Below are 17226 nucleotides of genomic sequence, written 5' to 3'. Positions count from 1 at the left end.
CAAGGATAAATCAGTAATTTCTAGATGGTTTGGAGCTTCAGATGCATAGATCATTAAAATGCCATGGACAGAAAATCAAAGTTAACATATCTAGAAAGCTGGAGTACATGGATGCTGAAGTTATGCTAAAGTTGTACTAAACACTGGTTAGACTCCACTTGGAGTAATGTGAGCAGATCTGAGCACCTAGGGAAGGACATTTTGCCTTGGAGTACAATGTAGGTTTACAAGAATGATACCTGGACTTAAGAATGAAGAGATTCTACAAATCAGTCCTATTTTCTCCAGAATTTAGAAGGTTTAAAAGGTGATCTGATCAATATTGTCAAGATATTGACAGAAGAAACTAATTGCACTGGGTTGAGGATTTCAGAACTAGGGTCATATTGTAAGAATTAGGGCCAGACCATTTAAACAAAGGTATTAGGAGATATGGCCAAAGGCGGGTATGAGAGTTAGGCGACATCAGCCATGATCGTCTTTAATGGTGGAACAGGTTTGAGGGGCTTAATCTACTCCTGTTCCTTCTAAATCTCCTGCCTTCCACCTTTTAAAAGTATACCCTCTTGTTATTGACCCTTCAACTAAGGAGGAGCAGCTGCTTTCTATCTACTCTGTCCATGTCCCTTATCTTGTACATCTTGATCAGATTGCTACTGAATCTTCTCTGCTCCAAAAGAAAACAACCTGATCTTATCCAGCCCCTCTTCATAGCTGAAGGAATTAAGGGATACGGTGAGAACGCAGGTAAGTGGATCAGAGTCCACGAAAAGATCAGCCATGATCTTATTGAATGGCGGAGCAGGTTCGAAGGGCCAGATGGCCTACTCCTGCTCCTAGTTCTTATGTTCTATGTTCTTATGTAGTTAGAATGCAACTCCGGACTGCAGACTAGGGCTGAGGAGTAAGAAGCAATTTCTATGTTTCTGCATATTCATTGTAGGATCCTATGGATTGCTTCCAGAAACAGCACTCCTAATTCTAACTTCAGCATTTTAATCTGAACTGGTATTGCAAGTGGTTTTTTTTTTTTTTTTGAAAGGCAGGTTGCATTTAACTTTCTTGTTCTGTTGGAGTTAAAGGTTCATGACATCACTAAAGATGAACAGTAAGCTATCCTGGTCAATGTTTCACCAGCTGATTTGGGTTAACTGACTATTGTCAGATCATGCTGTGTACAAAATGGCTTTTTAATACATATTGATGTAATTCAAATTGTGTGGTGTGTTTGAGATGCAATATATGCTGAACAACTGTTACTGTACTCATGGTTTTCAACACTGGCTTGATATCTGATTCTGAAGTGTCAGATTTAAATCATTGCATTCTTGAAACTGATGATCATGGAAATTGCTGAAGAACTTCTCTAAGTGCTAGACCATTGGATCTAAACTGCCTTAGAAGGCTGTAACCTATTATTATAGAACAAGTCTAATTATAGATCATTTTGGAATGATGTGTCAACACTGCTTGATCTATCTCCTGTTGTACAGTTGGTTATTTTGGCAAACATTGTCTAGTTTACAGTGCCAAATCTGTGTTCTAACCCTCTGCATTTCCAATAAATGTTTTGGCATAAATGAAACTCAACAAAATTTGTTTTGCAGTTGGGGTTTTTTCATTTTAGTGCAGTGATTGTCAAACTCTTTCTCACTGACCTTGTACTGAGGCTTGAAAATTGTGATCGGTGAGTGAGGTTGGGGGCTGAGAGCGAGGGCACAGCTGTTAAACCTGGTCAGAGCTATGCCAGTAGCCATTGCTGCCTTTAGAATCAGGGACCCCAGAATTTCACCTTGTGTCCACATTTGGACACCAATTTATTGTATGCTTTCCAGTCACAAAGCATAATGAAAAATGCTTACTTTGTAAAGTTAATAAACATAATTTAATGAAACAACGGAAAACTTGGCTGAAAAATTTAATGTTGGGGTGGGATTGCAAATTATTGGATTCCTTTTTTCTTTTGCTCCATTTACTAAAACTTGATATTTGCACATTAAATTTTTAAGGATTAACAATTGTCAATAGCACAGGTTTTGCATCAAATTCCTAGAAGGAATGCAAGAATTCTATTCATCCCATCTAGCCTTATCCATTCTTCTGGATTATGGCTGATCATCTTCCTCAATGGCACATTCCTTTGCTACCCCTTTGTCATTAGCAACTATCAATCTCTGCCTTTGAATTTATTTGAGCACACATTCCTCTCCCCTCTGCCTCCCCGAGAAAATTTGAGATTCACCATCCTCTGAGTGAAGTGGTTCCTCCTCCTCTCCATCCTAAATGGCTTGCTTTTTCATGCTGAGAACATGTCCCTTGGCTGTAGAGCCTACAGCCAATGGAATTATTTATTTCTGCCTATACTCTCTTGCCTGAAGTTTGTTTGTATTTTTTCTCTTCCCTTCTTTCCCATTGTACCTGAGGCTAGACATTTTTGTCAGCTTTTCAGTCTCATTAAAGAAATTGAATGTTTTTCAATCTAATCCGCACTAGATCCTTGAACCTCAATTTAGGACTTTTTGTCCTCTCTGAAAGCATGCAGTACTTGCTGACTTTGAAGTTTCTTGATTTTTCCTATAATTTATCCTGCCTCTACCTGTAATGGTTCCACATTTGCCTTGCTAATCTCCTTCTTCTATAGGCAGTGATGATGAAACTTTTGCAATCCATTCTGTTTCCTGCTGTTCTACATTACATTGATTCTATTCTTTTAATTTCATAGAATCCCTACAGTGTGGAGAAACGCCCTTTGGCCCAACAAGCCCACATTGACCCTCAGTGTCCCACCTAATCTAGGCATCACATCCCTGGATACTATGGGCAATTGAGCACTGCCAATCCACCTAACCTGCACATCTTTGGACTGTGGGAGGAAACGAGCACGCGGAGGAAACCCACATTGATACGTGGAGAATGTACAAACTCCACACAGTTGCCTGAGGGTGGAATCAAACCTGGGTTCCTGGCGCTGAGATGCAGCAGTGCTAACCACTGTGCTGCCCAAATCAGTCACAAGTGCTGTCACCATGATAAACTAGTAGAACAGAACTTCTTCTCTGACCAGGAATCGAACACGGGCCGTGGCAGTAAAAGCACCGAATCCTAAGAGAAGGTGGCAATGGCTGCTGGCGTAGCTGTGACCAAGTTTAACAGCTGTGCCCCTGCTCTCAGCTTCCCCCCAACCTCACTCTTGCCTCTCACCGAGGTGATTAGCCTCCTTCCTGATTTTACAGCAATTGTTGACATGACTTTTGTAGTCATTGTACTAAAGATAAACAAAGTAATTTATTTGTTCTGCCATTGCCATATCCACTACTGTCACTCCCTGACCCCCCAACATATGCACACCCCTAGTGCGTTCTCTTACTTATGTTAAATACTTACAGAAACTTACTGCTTGTGGTTAGAGTCCTAACTAGCTTGCTCTCTTCTAATTTTTTTTCATCGTGATTTAACTTTTCATTCATTCCGTGCCATCCTGATTGATCAATCAATCATCTGACCTGATCTTTGTGCTCTGTTTTGTAAGAGCTTTCAAGTATTGTTTACCAGAATGTTGTGGGCAGGAGCCTCAATTATCACCAGAACAGGGAGTGTTCCGTGTACTCCACTAAAAGACAGGCATAACTGGAGGCCATGCAGGTACCCACATGGCTGTTTTTTTTTGGAAACATTGTTTGTGGATACTAAATTGGAAATGTCACATGGGTGTTGCTGCTACTCAATCCAGGACAAGATCCCTGTTTTGTTTTTTGTTTGTCAATGAGAATACATGCTTGGATGCGTTGGAAAATATATGCTGTCCCAGGTAAATTGTTTTGTTGTAAAATGCATATTATGTTCCACTAATGATCAGAGTCGGTAATAGTGATATTTTTAAAAGGAGCATGGGTATTCCTGTGTGGTGCTCTTGGACCTACCATTGACTTGCAAAGTTCGCACATGTTGAACTAATAATCTGTTGTATAAACTTGGAGGAGAAAGGTTGTGCAACTGAGGAAGCATAACTTTCAAAAGTGTTTAAATATTAAAATAAACTGCAGACTAATTGCATTAATATCTAAAGAGGTGTACTTAGTGGTAATATTCTGATTTCACTTTTTTTTGTAGGCAGAAAGTGCGCAAGCTTGTTTTCCTTTTCCAAAACTAACCTATAATTGGCATGTCATGTGTTACTAATTATTTTCACAGATGCATATAATCCCTTGATGCTACAGTTTTTTTTAAAAAAAACTCTCCTAGGAATCTAATAATGATTATAGTACTTCAATGGAGTTGCTTAGAAATGGCTGTTTCTGGTTATTTGAAGTGGGAGAAAGTTAAAACATTGATGACTTCAAGATTTGTTTGTATTTCCTTAAGCTACTAAATCAATTTGCAATTTCTATTGTTTGTAGATAAGTTAGTTTAATGGGTTTATTTTTCTGCCTGTTGACAGATCAATGTACGTGTTACTACCATGGATGCAGAGCTAGAGTTTGCCATTCAACCAAGTACAACTGGCAAGCAACTCTTTGATCAGGTGAGATCAGTTTATTTTTGCTTCATTAGGTTAACTTTTTTAAATTTTGAATTAACATTAAAATTTTGCTGTCTGAAAGTTCAAATGAGTCATTTTAGTGGAGTCCTTTTAGAATTCCTAAAAGCTTGTCGATTCTTAAAGCAACAGTTGGTTGTAACTTTTATAACACAAGGAGTAGAAATGAAACAGTCTCATCTGAAGCTGAGTGGAGAGGTAGGAGGTAGAAGGGTTTGGGAAAGGTATTTGAGTAGAGTACTGTCCTATGAAGACTCCTGAGTGGTAAATATGCAGCAAGGTTTGATACACCAGAGACCAGAAGTCACCAGCTTTCATAAGGGCAGAGGATGTGCAACATGCATGTCGACTGATCTGCAAATACGGACAAGGATGTAGAATTTGGTGTGGCAAGGCAGCAAAAACTGGGATGATGGGAAACTGGATTCTGACAAGGTTAGACTTTTTTTTTCGTCGGTGAGGGAAAAAAAATAGAGCTCGGAAGACTGGTGAAGTGGAAGATGGAGGCTGGGATGCAGATAAGGCATTTAAGGAAAGACAGGCAGTGGTAACAGTTGAAGAAATTTCTCCAGATGTGTAACAGCAGTGGTTGTAGAATTGAATTGCAGCAACAGTAGATATTAGAAGCCTGCATGTGGCACGTTTACCTTTCCACACCATACTGCTGAGGAATACTGAAAAGGAGAGAGCCGAGGATAGAAATAAACTTTTCAAGGTGCACAATATTGGGGAGCTGAAGCACTTAAGTTTTATTAAGAGGGCATAGGAACCTTGGACACTTTTTTTCTATTTGGTGAAATTGACCAGAGAAATGGTGGGGGTAGGATGGAGGAACAAAAGCTGCTGCAACCTCAAAGCTGAGTATCAACTCCCATGTTTGTATTTCTTACCCTCACCTTTTTATATATTTTGGCATGCTCTTGTGTACTTGTTCTGGTATGCCACTTCCCCAGTCCTAACGATGCTCATTTACCTTTTCTTTCCTCCTTTTGAATCTTGTATTTGATTTTTTTCTCTTAAAATAAGACACCTTAAGGTGTTCCATCTTTCAAAATCTGTAACATTTACATCACTTATTTACAGGTCACTTGAGGGAGGAGGGCAATGTCAAATGCTGTTTGCCTTTTAATCTGATAATATAGATAACTAGCCTCTGCAAATGGGGAAACAAAGCTGAACAACTAATAATAAATCAAAACTAGCTTACTAATATTCTTAAGGAAAGGAATGTGGCCACTTGACCTGGTTGCCTTAGCTATTGCCCAGTATTAGTGATTTGACTTCTAATTATCCTCTGTGGCTTGAATCCATAGCTTCTCTTACCTAGAAGGGCAAAGCTGCAGATAGATGGGAATGTTGCCAGTTTAAGTCCTGCTCCAAGTCCTCCTGACTTGAAACTATCTTGCCATTTCCTCGCTATCATGGGCTCAAAATCCTGGAAAGCCTTTCTTGATGGCAGTACAGGTTTCTCTAAACTTGATGACTGCAGCAGTTCAAAAAGGCAGCTCACCACCTTATCGATCTAATGGAGATGGGGAATAAATGCTGGCTTAGACACTGATACCCACACCTTCCAGGAATGATTTATGTCCCGAAAAAGAATTTGTGTGCCATTCATTTCTTAATAAACTTATTTGCTCCTTTGCTTTACATCTCCTACTACATTGGTCTTTAAAACTCATTTGAGTTGGTTAATTGATTTTGAGGAAGCTGTAATAGGGCACAAGGATCATCTAGAAAGGGTACAGCGATTTTAACACTTCAGTTGTCTTTAACCAACCTTAAGTTAAGTTCAAGTTCTTTAAAGAGTAAGATGGTGCTGTGTGTGGTGACATTATACATATATCACTGTATCCTGTACTTTCTACATGTGACCAGCCTAATTCGAAGTTAGACCATGCTGGCATCTTTAAAGGGGTACTAATGATAACATCACTCAACTTAAACAGCACTTGGATGTTAATTTGTGATTGATAATGCATTTCAGCCCCTGTGGTACCCATCAGCCATGGAAGGTCTTGAGTGTACCATTGGGTATTGTGTGCTTCTCTCCAAGGACACCCAGGTGCTGACAGACTAACTGGAATGTTTGACACCCCTTGTTTAAGCTAAATGAAGCTTGCACAAATGCAAAACAAAAGGAAAGTTATCAAAATTATAGTAAGAGAAGGATGTAAGGAATATGAAAATTTTGCAAGGGATGTCAAAGCCAGCAGCAAAATCTTTTACAGAAATTAGAGAAAAACTATGCTGATGAGAAATGAGTCCATTGGGGCAGATGCATATACTCTGTACCCATTTTTATGCTTTGGGGTTGGCAGAGAACTGGTGACTAGATAAATTTAACTTTTCAATTAGTTGGCTAAGTATATGGAGGGAAGGTAAGTAAATGGTATTGAAGTACAGATTGCCCATGATCTAATTGTTTTGTGAAATTGGCTTTTCAGTCTGTGTATGACATATTCCAGTTTCTACTATTTGTTCTACTAATTTTACTTCAACTATTTGTTAAAATTTGCTTTGGTCTTTATTGCTGCCTTTTCCACTAAGTTTTTTTTTTGTATTGGGTTAAAAAAATTTAGCTTCCATTGTCTAAATATTCTGCAGTTTATTGTCATAATACAAAGTTTGTAAGTTGTTTTTAAAAACTTTTCTTTTAACTGATTTGTGATACCGACACTAATTTGGAAGGATGCTACTGGATATTTTTGTTTCAGGTTGTAAAAACTGTTGGTCTCCGAGAAGTGTGGTTCTTTGGCCTGCAGTATATAGACAGCAAAGGATATACCACGTGGCTGAAGCTAAACAAAAAGGTATTTTTATTCCTGCTTTTAATCAGCTCAAATAATCAAGAGCTACCTTTTTAAATGTATGGCAGAACACACTTGGATTGGTCCTTTTTAAAGATTTAAAATCTATGCCAGACATTTTAATTTATTAGTACTTGTACATAATTTTGCAACTTCTGGGTAAAGATTTAGAACTTAGTGATTCAGAATGTCACCCTTTAATTTGTGCATGATGAGCATTATTTTGCCTTAATTTGCTGCTTCATGCAATGGTAGAAAATGTTTATGCATTTTACTGCATTGATAATTATAAATATTAAAACAATATCAAGTAAAATTTTATTTGGTGTTTGGGATGAAGTGTGGGAATTGTGATTTTGAATGAATGTGAAAGTGGACAATTGGGGGCGTGAGGGAAAAAATTGAAAGACTAAATTTTTGTCTAGAGGGCTGGAGTTTGATTTTTGAGCTCTTAACTATAGTCTCATGCAGTTTTATCTAATGTGAAACTTTTTTAAAATCATCAGTTTTTCGGTCGACATTAGGAGTATTATGTAGCAGATGGACAAATTCTCTTTCAGGAAATGGAAATACGTTGTTAATTCACTTGATTAGCATTTCTGGTGAATTTCTTTCCTTTTTTGTTCACACTGACTACCAGCAGTAGTTGTACCTAAATACATTTGAATTAGACTCCATGATATATTTTTAAAGTTCCCTCAGTCCTCCTGGGTCATAGAATTGCTCCCTGACAGGCCAACTGCATGATTTAACTTGAGGGTTACCACACCTCAAGTGGCTGATATTGACACATGTGGTTATGGGATGCAAGATGCTCTCATAGGTTTAGTATGAACCATTAACAAAAATGAGAGTGCAGTCTTTGTTTTTTTTTTAATTTTGGAGTTTGGTGTGGGAGAGCAGGGGAAGACAGTGGAAAAAGTCTTCAAATAATGCTTGTTGCTGTAAGTGAAACTTGAACATTAAAATATCTTCTCCAGTTGTAGGATTGAACTGTTTATTCTATTATCAACATCTGAACTTGCAGCTCAGATGTAGCACTGTCTGGTTATGTTTCCTGTTTCCCGTTTCCCAAATTTCCTCTTCCTTGTAATCCCTTCTTATGCCAGTGGTATTATTGTATGTCCCATACTAATAATCCTGTTGTAACTTGGTGAGATTGCCAAGTTATGAGCCATCTGTGCTGCAATTCCCCACCTACGATTTGGATTGTGTGTCCAAATCCAGTTCTCGACAGAATGTTTAAAGCCAACAAACCAGTTTTCCAGTGTGTAACCTTAGGTTGAATTTGAAGCCAAGTAACAGATATGGAAAAATCATTGCTGAACCTATTAATTTTATAAAAACTTCAGTTTTTTTTTTAAAAGCTTGCAATTCAGTTTCAACCAAATAAATGTCAATTTTTCTCTTCTTGCCTTTTGTAAAAGTGTGTAAGAAAGTAAATATAGCTGTAGCCAGGATTCTGTTCTGAGCATGACCATATGTTTGGTTACTTGTGGAATTGAAGAAATGCAAGATTTAGGTTACCTCATTCCACAAATCTTTTGTTTAATCACATGAACATGGTTTATTATTTGCCACAAGTAGAGTAATGACGTGATTTTGTTTTCAGCATCAGTCAAGCTCTTGCCTTTTTTAAACCAAGCCCACTTGGAATTCATTGGACAGCAATGAAAAGTGGAATTCTCGCCATTGTATTTGTTTTCTTTCCCTAATATTTGTTTTGTATTGCTTATATGGTCTGCCATGCTAATCCTTCCACTTCACCATACAACCATCAACCTTTAAAGCCAGAAAAAAGTTATTTCTCCCAGATTTGCATATTAAGACCCAATATATATTGCCACCTTAATGTCGTTTTTCTCCTTTATTTTTACATTTTTCTTGTGACTGTAGTGCAGGTTGTGATGCTTTGAATCTTAATATTGCAGTCAGCCAGTACTGTTTATATACTGGGCTGAACCTCAGTCTTTATTTCTCATTGCGTGTGCAAAACATGGAGTATTGTTAAATATGGAACTTGAATAATTAATTGGAATAAATATCCAAAAATTATTTAAGTGAAATGTTCCATAAAATCCTGTCTGATAAGATCGCCCTCTTGAGTATTAACTTGCTGTAAAGTCTCAATTGAACCAGAGAGGAGAACTTATTTTTCAACTTTGTTCCAGGTTACTCAGCAGGATGTACGAAAAGAGAGTCCTCTACAATTTAAGTTTAGGGCAAAGTTCTTTCCAGAAGATGTGTCTGAGGAGCTGATCCAGGAGATAACGCAACGTTTATTCTTCTTGCAAGTGAAAGAGGGTATTCTTAATGATGAAATCTACTGTCCACCAGAAACTGCAGTCCTGCTTGCTTCTTATGCTGTGCAGGCTAAATATGGCGATTTCAACAAAGAGGTTCACAAATCGGGCTACCTAGCTAGTGATCGGCTTCTTCCCCAGCGGTAAGTGGAACAAAGTTGCTTTGTCTGCATTTCACTTTTAAGTTGCTGTGCTACATGCAAAATGAATATTTCCTATCTCTTACTGAAATGCCTTGCATTGTTCTAAGTATCTGTGGTTTTGGTCAAGCATAATGTTATGGGGTCACTGAATTGCAAAAATTGATGCAGTAGTTTGGCTTCCTCTATCACCCTGATATTGAAAGGGTCAAAACTGGCTGAATTTGAGATGTAATTTGCTCCTGCTCCCTCATATCATCTTTTTGCCTTGGTAATTTTCAGGTCTGCCAACTAATCAGTCTAGACACCGTTCATACTTAAGATAGAAGTTTGTATAGTTTCTGGGAGTAGACTGATTCTGTACAATAGATTTCTTAACCTTTTTCCAAAAAATGTTTTTGCTTTACGGGGATTGATTTAGTCTCTAGTCCATCTAGTTTTGCTTTGTAACATTCTGATAGTCACGTGATGGTGATGAGGGGTTGTTGACTAGTTATAATCCATCTTTAGTGGTGGTGCTTTCTTCATAGAAGTTAAATGTATAGAGGAAGTGATGATAAAAGTTAATGTCAGCCACTTGGAGACCAGGGCTGGGGAAATTTTATAAGGAACCAGGAAATGACAAAAGATTTGAACAAATACTTTGCATCTGTCTTCATAGAAGACTATAATAGCGTTCTAAAATTGCTAAATCAAGGGCAGAAAATGCAAAAACTGTCAAAGGAAAAAGTGTTGGGGAAACTATTCGGGTTAAAGACAGAAGTTCCTTGGATCTGATGAGATGCATCCTAGGATATCAAAAGTAGCTACAGTGATAATAAATGCACTGGCAATCTTATGAAATCCTTGGCTTCTGGACCGGTCTGAGGATTTGAAAACTGCCACTGTAATTCCTTTTCCTTTAAAAAGGAGACAAAAAGACTAACCATAGGCTAGTTAGCTTAACATCTCTTTATTGGGAAAAGGTTAGTCTATTATAAAGGATGTAATACGTTACATATAATTAAACTAAACCTGAGTCAGTATGGCTTCATGAAGGGACAGATCATGCCTGACCAGTTTTACTAAATGGAGTATGTAACGAGCAAGGAAGCAATGGATGCAAAATTTGAATATTCAGGTGATGCTTTGTAAGGTACATATAGTAGGCAACTTTCAGAATTTCTGATTCACCAGCTGTCAGGTGCCACCTTCTATTTCCCCCAGACCATGACCCTATCAACAAGCATCTGGCCATGGTGTCCATGACTGTCACCAACCTCATGTCGTCGTCGTCGTCGTCGTCGTCGTCATCTGCATCTCCGGCCCCTGCCGCCCCCCCCCCCCCCCCCCCAACCCGCAGCAGCTTCCCAGCATACGAGGCTGGTTCTCCCTTCTTACCAGTGGGCACACTCACTTTTTGTCTATTCATGCCCCACTTGTTACTTCCAACCTTGACTCCCTTTTTTTTTCTTGTCTAGTTGCTCACGAAATACATCTCCAATTCTTTTGACGCTTTGTTGGCTTTAAAATTGAGTTTGCAGACTCCAGCCGCTGCCCCTTCATGATGGATGTGTAATCCGTCTTGCACATCCATCCCCCTGAAGGGTCTGGGCCCGAAACAAAAACACCCCTACTTCTCTGCTGCCTCACCTGCTGTGTTCAACCAGCTCCAAACTGTGTATTGACTCCCATCAAGATGGTGTCAGGGCTCTCCACTTTCTTTTCCTGGACACATTGCTGGAACCACCACTGCCCCCTCTGCCTGGCTGAGCTCATCCTCACTTTGAACAACTTCACCTTCTCTCTTGCCCCCTCAGGTCAAACATGGCCATGGGTACCTGCACGGGTCCCAGCTAAGCTTATCTTTTTTTTTTTTTCTTCTTCTTCTCTACCCAAACCACCCCCCCTCACTCTCTCTGGTATATTAATATCATCATAGCTGCTTCCCTTTTTTCCAGAATTAGGAAAATTTATCAATTTTACTTCCAGTTTCCATTCCTGGGGATAGGCTAGCCACCAACATCCCCTAAAAATCCACAAGCTCCCATGGTTACCTGGATTATGCATCCTCACTGTTTCCTGGAAGGACTCTACCCAGTTTGTGTCCATTGTCTTTTTTGATGCCAGCTACTGTGAGAGCCTCATGTCCATCTTTTTGCTCAACTGAGGATTCTCTCCTAATGTGGTTGATAGGGCCTCAAGCCTCTTTATCCAAGGCCAGAGATTACTGTGCTTATACCTGTTAAACAAGTGTTTGAAAATGCTTAAATTTTAAGCTGGCTTTAAAACACAAATTTAACATGCCTCATCACTAGCTTCAAAGTTTGTCAGCCTTCTAATTATGTACTTTGTATTTAGTGTCTTAGAACAACATAAGTTGACGAAAGAGCAGTGGGAAGAAAGAATACAGACTTGGCATGAAGAACACAGAGGAATGCTGAGGTAACATTCCAAAAAACTCAAAGCGTTTGTGTTCATTGTGAAGTGTCTGAGTTATTGTGTGCTCTGTTGTGGGCTTCTCATTGGATAAAGTTTTACACTTGTTGGAGGGTGATGAGGTTTTAAAAATGAAAAAACAAAGATGTGTATCATGTCTATATTTCGATGTAAACTGGAATATAGAAAATATCCATTGAGTCATATTTTGAAGACTTTGCATGATCCCTGTCCCTTTCTTACCCTCAAATATATATATTTGAGACCTTCTCTGCGGTGACATTGATCTGAAACACAGTAATGAATACTTCAAAAAAAAAAAATCGTTGAAGATGGTGAATAAAATGCATCTGCCTGTGTATGTTGGAGAGAAAACAGCCAATGATACAACTGCATTTGTTACAAGAAGCACTGACAGTTTAGGAGTTTGTCTTTGTGCAATGTTAAATCAGGCTAGTCAGGAATTGAATGGAAACTTAATTAGTTTCTCCTGTTGCATAACAATGTGTATACTTCAATAGATGCATACTTGAGCAATGATACTGGAATTCAGATAATGGCCAACAGTGAATAAATGTGTTGACACTGGCAGTGCAGGGATTTTTTGTTGTGAGACATTGTCATCTCTGGCCGGCCAGCATTTATTGCCTGTCCCTGGTTGCCCTTGAAAGAGGTGTGGGGTTCCCATGTTGAACAGCTACAGTCCATGAGCTGTAGGTTGACCAACAATGCTGTTAGGGAGGGAATTCCAAGAGCTTGACTGATGAGAGAGGAGTTTGAGGCTAAACCACAACATCATCTCTTCAATGGGGTGGAGGGAGAACACAAAAAAGGGTCAACTTGAGCATTATGAAACATCAGAATTTGTGTTGTCAGTTCTTGATGGTGCCTCATTCTAAATAACTAGTGGAAGAAGAGGAAAATTTGAAGTTGTACAACTAACTCATGGCAAGCATGGATGAATAACTTTTTTGTTTTCATTTAACAGTATAAAACAAGTATTTTTTTCAAATCTAAAAGCATGAAGTTGCTGATGAAAAGAGCAGATCCTAAAATGTAGCTATTAGGTTTTCTGTATTTCAAGTTTAAAACAGCAAAATGTAGCCAAGTGGTATTTAGTCATTTCCAGAATGGTTGTCCCACTTATGGTTCAAAATTGTAAGGTAAAACAACTAAATTGTGTACTTTTTGTGACATTGCAAAAGGTCAGCTTTAGCAATGATCAGTTTCATTTATTGCTGCCTTGGCTATCTGGTGCTAAATAGTAATCCTTAATTGTTTGTATATATTCCATAGCATTTAATTTGAGTATCTGATTGTGTAAATAGGGCAATGGCTTCGGCTATCTTAATGTTTCCTGCAAGATCTGTATTGTAAAACAGTTTGATTTTCCAGGATATATATGCATGGATCTATAGACTAATGATTACAATCCCTAAGCCTAAAAAGAATAAACAGGATACTATATAGTGGAGAATGGGGGGGTCTCTATTAAAGAACTTGCAGTATTTGGTTGTCAAGGACGTTGGCAACCTCAAGTCTGGGTACTGAGACCAGAAAGTATACCTAATGAGTTTGGTTAAGTGAACGTAAAATGTAATGATTCCTTTCCTTAAATAGTCAAAAGGATAAAGTGACTATCACATTGCTAGAAAGGATAGGAAGATACTAAAACCTAACTCTGGAATGCTACTTCTAAGACAACCATGGTATCATACATGTTACAAGTTTTTTTTTTTTTTTAATCTTTGCACATGAACTTATTGCATTTGTGATCAACTAACATAAGGAAGATACATAATATGAAATATTCATGGCATATACAGAATCTTCTCCTATGCAGTACAACATTCTTCAACTAATATCTATACATCTATGGCTTCAGCATTTTGAAGAGCTTGTATTGGGACATTAGGTAACTTTTTACACCCTTAAATATTTGTTACACAAACTACCTTTTCACTTAATACATCCAGCAGAAAAATATAACATGAAAGCAGTGCTAGAAAAGCATCTGTGGAGAGAGATACAACTTGTTGCTGACCTTGATCAACTAGAATTAAGTTATTCTCTGCAGATGTTGCCTGAAGTGCTGACTTGGAAACAAAAATGCAGGAAACAATAGATTTCAAGCATTCAGTGTTTTTTGCTTCTGCGTATGATGTGCACCAAATGTTGTATCTTAGTCAGTGAGGCTGTAGAGCAATTGATAAAATTTTTGAATAATCTCCTGTTTCACTACCTCAACAGCCAGGTGTACCATAAAATATTTACTTGATTTTTGTTTGTTTATAGGGAAGATTCAATGATGGAATACCTGAAGATTGCTCAAGATCTTGAAATGTATGGTGTCAATTACTTTGAAATCAAGAACAAAAAGGGAACAGAGTTATGGCTGGGTGTCGATGCTCTTGGACTTAACATCTATGAACATGATGACAAGTAAGGAATCTACATTTTTAAAAAAAAAAAAATCTGTCGATTTTTGTAATTTAAAGCAAGCCTTTAATGTGACTAGAAAATTTATTGCAGTGTTTAGTGATAGGTTGCTGTCTCAAAAAAAAAAGCAGAGATGGGTCAAAACCACATTACCATGGAAGTTCCAGGTCTGGTGAAATGGATGTAAATTTCCAAATAAGTTTAAGGAGTGATAAGGATCTGCTGTGGTCCAGCTCCAGTTCTTACATGGTGGTCTACCAGTTTGTGATCACTTTTTTTTTTCCAAATGCATCTGAAAGGTCAGCAATTAGCTCTCTTCCACAGATACTGCCTGAATATTTCTGTCCTTTTTTTTTCAAATTTCCAGCATCTCAGTATTTTGGTTTTTCAATTGCCATCATCCATCACCTTCCAATTCTACTCTTCCCTTGCCTTTTTCTCATCCTTGATCTCCCAGCAATACTACTGTGGTGACCCCCTCAAGTGTCTCCCTAATGATTCAGTATCTGAAATTATCTTTAATTTGTTCAACAAACTGGAGTTAGTGCCGTCAGACCTGACACACACTTTCTGACCTTTTTAGCTGTTATCATTGGAGCTTCTCAAGCAGTGACCTTTAATCCCGAACTTGTTGTCTTCTACATGCTGCTCCTGGGCAACAACAACTTAGAGCACAAAACCAACTTTCACATGTACACTGGTTTAAAAAGTGATTTTTTTTTTTTTTTTTTTTTTTTTTTTTTACCACCACCAAAAGCAGCTAAGGTTGGACAACAAATGTTTGAATGCTTTTTTTTTAAAAAATAGCTCTTCTAATTCTTTGGTGATTTTCTTGTTGATCAAAGCCTTTGTCCCATGTTAGAAACACTAATTGTACCACTGATATCTACCCTTTTTCCCCCTCCATGTTTTGAACTTCACCTATCTGCCTGTACCCTGATTGGTCCATTTGCTGCTGATACTTTCAGAATTGACTTCTGTTAAACTCTGCAACCCCTGATTTTCCCAGGATACATTGGCTCTGGCTCACGCTTGTGTATCTCTGTGTAATTTTTTAAAAAAAACTTGCATTTGGGTCTTTTCATAACTACACCCTATTTGCTAACTGATTCAACACCCTTGCCCACCTGACCTCTTGTGCATCTCCTTCTTTCAGTTCCCTGTTGGAGGCTGTATCTTCAGGTGCCTCCGCTCTTCCTTATCTCGAATTGTCCTAATAAATGCTTCTGTTTATCTATTCTGTTATACTGTCTCTTTGTGCTCTTCAAATTTCAGTTTTAAGTTTTCTGGATACTTCTTTTTTACCTTAACATCTGTCCTGTTTTGAAGTGCCCTGGGATGTAAAAAGGCACAATGTAAATGCAGACGGTTGACAAGGCTGTCAGCATATGAAACTATCTTAACTAAACGTCAACAGGAAGGGAAAGTCTGAAACATTTCTCTTTCCTACTTTTAAAAAACCTTTTTGCCATCACTGTTCCTTTTTGAAGTTGGGTCAAATTAGGAACAACAGTAATTCCTCCTCTTACCTGCGTAAATTTAATCATTTTTGAGGAGATGCAAGTCGTGAGGTAAACAGTTAATGTAAAGCAGCTTGCAGTGCAAAAATACATTAAAGTGCAAGGTAGTGGAATAACTGGGCATGCCACATGTCCTGCTGCACAGAATTGAGCCATTATATCAGCCAGATATATTGCTGCTCGAGCTCATAACATGGAAATGTTGAATTAGTCAGTAGACTTTTTTTCCCAGCTTCAGTTTTTCAGATGAGTTATGCTTAGTTGCTGAACCCAAAACCCATCAGTTGTAACAAGGTAATACAGATGTTATCGATCTTAAGAGCAGCAAGGCAAATAAAATCAAAGCACGGAATGTTTGTCTGCACAATAACGGCAACAGTTCCTCTGGATGGCATAAAGTAGAAAATCATTTTGGGAATGATTACTGAAGGTTGCTACTGCTCTGCCAGACTTGTACTTTGGAAAATTTGAGTTTGAAAAGAGAATAAAAGATCCATATATTAAGGGATAACGAGGTGCAGAGCTGGATGAACACAGGCCAAGCAGCATCAGAGGAGCAGGAAGGCTGGCGTTTCGGGCCTAGACCCTTCTTCAGAAATGGGGGAGGGGGAGGGGAAGGGCGTTCTGAAATAAATAGGGAGAGAGGGGAGGCAGATAGAGGAGAAGATAGGTGGAGAGGAGACACAGGTCAAAGAGGCAGGGATAGAGCCAGTAAAGGTGAGTGTAGATGGGGAGATAGGGAGGGGATAGGTCAGTCCAGGGAGGACGGACAGGTCAAGGGGGCGGGATGAGGTTAGTAGGTAGGAGATGGGGGTGGGGCTGGGCTGGTTTTGGGATGTGCCGAGCTCGTCCCCGCCTCCCTAACCTGTCCGCCTCCCTAACCTGTCCGTCCTTCCACCGCCCCCCGCCTCCCTAACCTGTCCGCCTCCCTAACCTGTCCGTCCTTCCACCGCCCCCCGCCTCCCTAACCTGTCCGTCCTTCCTAACCTGTCCGTCCTTCCACCGCCCCCCGCCTCCCTAACCTGTCCGTCCTTCCACCTATCCCCCGCCCCACCCCCA

At 39.0% G+C, this 17226-nt stretch overlaps 1 protein-coding gene across 1 annotated transcript in view; it reads left to right on the top strand.

Moving 5' to 3' along the window:
- Positions 1 to 4439: 4439 nt before the first annotated feature.
- LOC109912402 (radixin) overlaps positions 4440 to 17226 on the top strand; it is a 17176-nt gene continuing 4389 nt past the window's right edge. The window contains exons 1-5 of the mRNA XM_048597577.1: positions 4440 to 4522; positions 7255 to 7350; positions 9519 to 9793; positions 12131 to 12214; positions 14504 to 14650. Coding sequence (XP_048453534.1) covers positions 4460 to 4522; positions 7255 to 7350; positions 9519 to 9793; positions 12131 to 12214; positions 14504 to 14650 — 665 coding nt within the window. The 5' untranslated portion in view covers positions 4440 to 4459. The remainder of the gene's footprint in view (positions 4523 to 7254; positions 7351 to 9518; positions 9794 to 12130; positions 12215 to 14503; positions 14651 to 17226) is intronic.

Source organism: Rhincodon typus, chromosome 6 (assembly GCF_021869965.1).
Source record: "Rhincodon typus isolate 14 chromosome 6, sRhiTyp1.1, whole genome shotgun sequence".
Classification (NCBI taxonomy): Eukaryota; Metazoa; Chordata; class Chondrichthyes; order Orectolobiformes; family Rhincodontidae; genus Rhincodon; species Rhincodon typus.
Note: the sequence above shows the minus strand (reverse complement) of the source record. Positions and strands in the feature narration are given on the sequence as shown.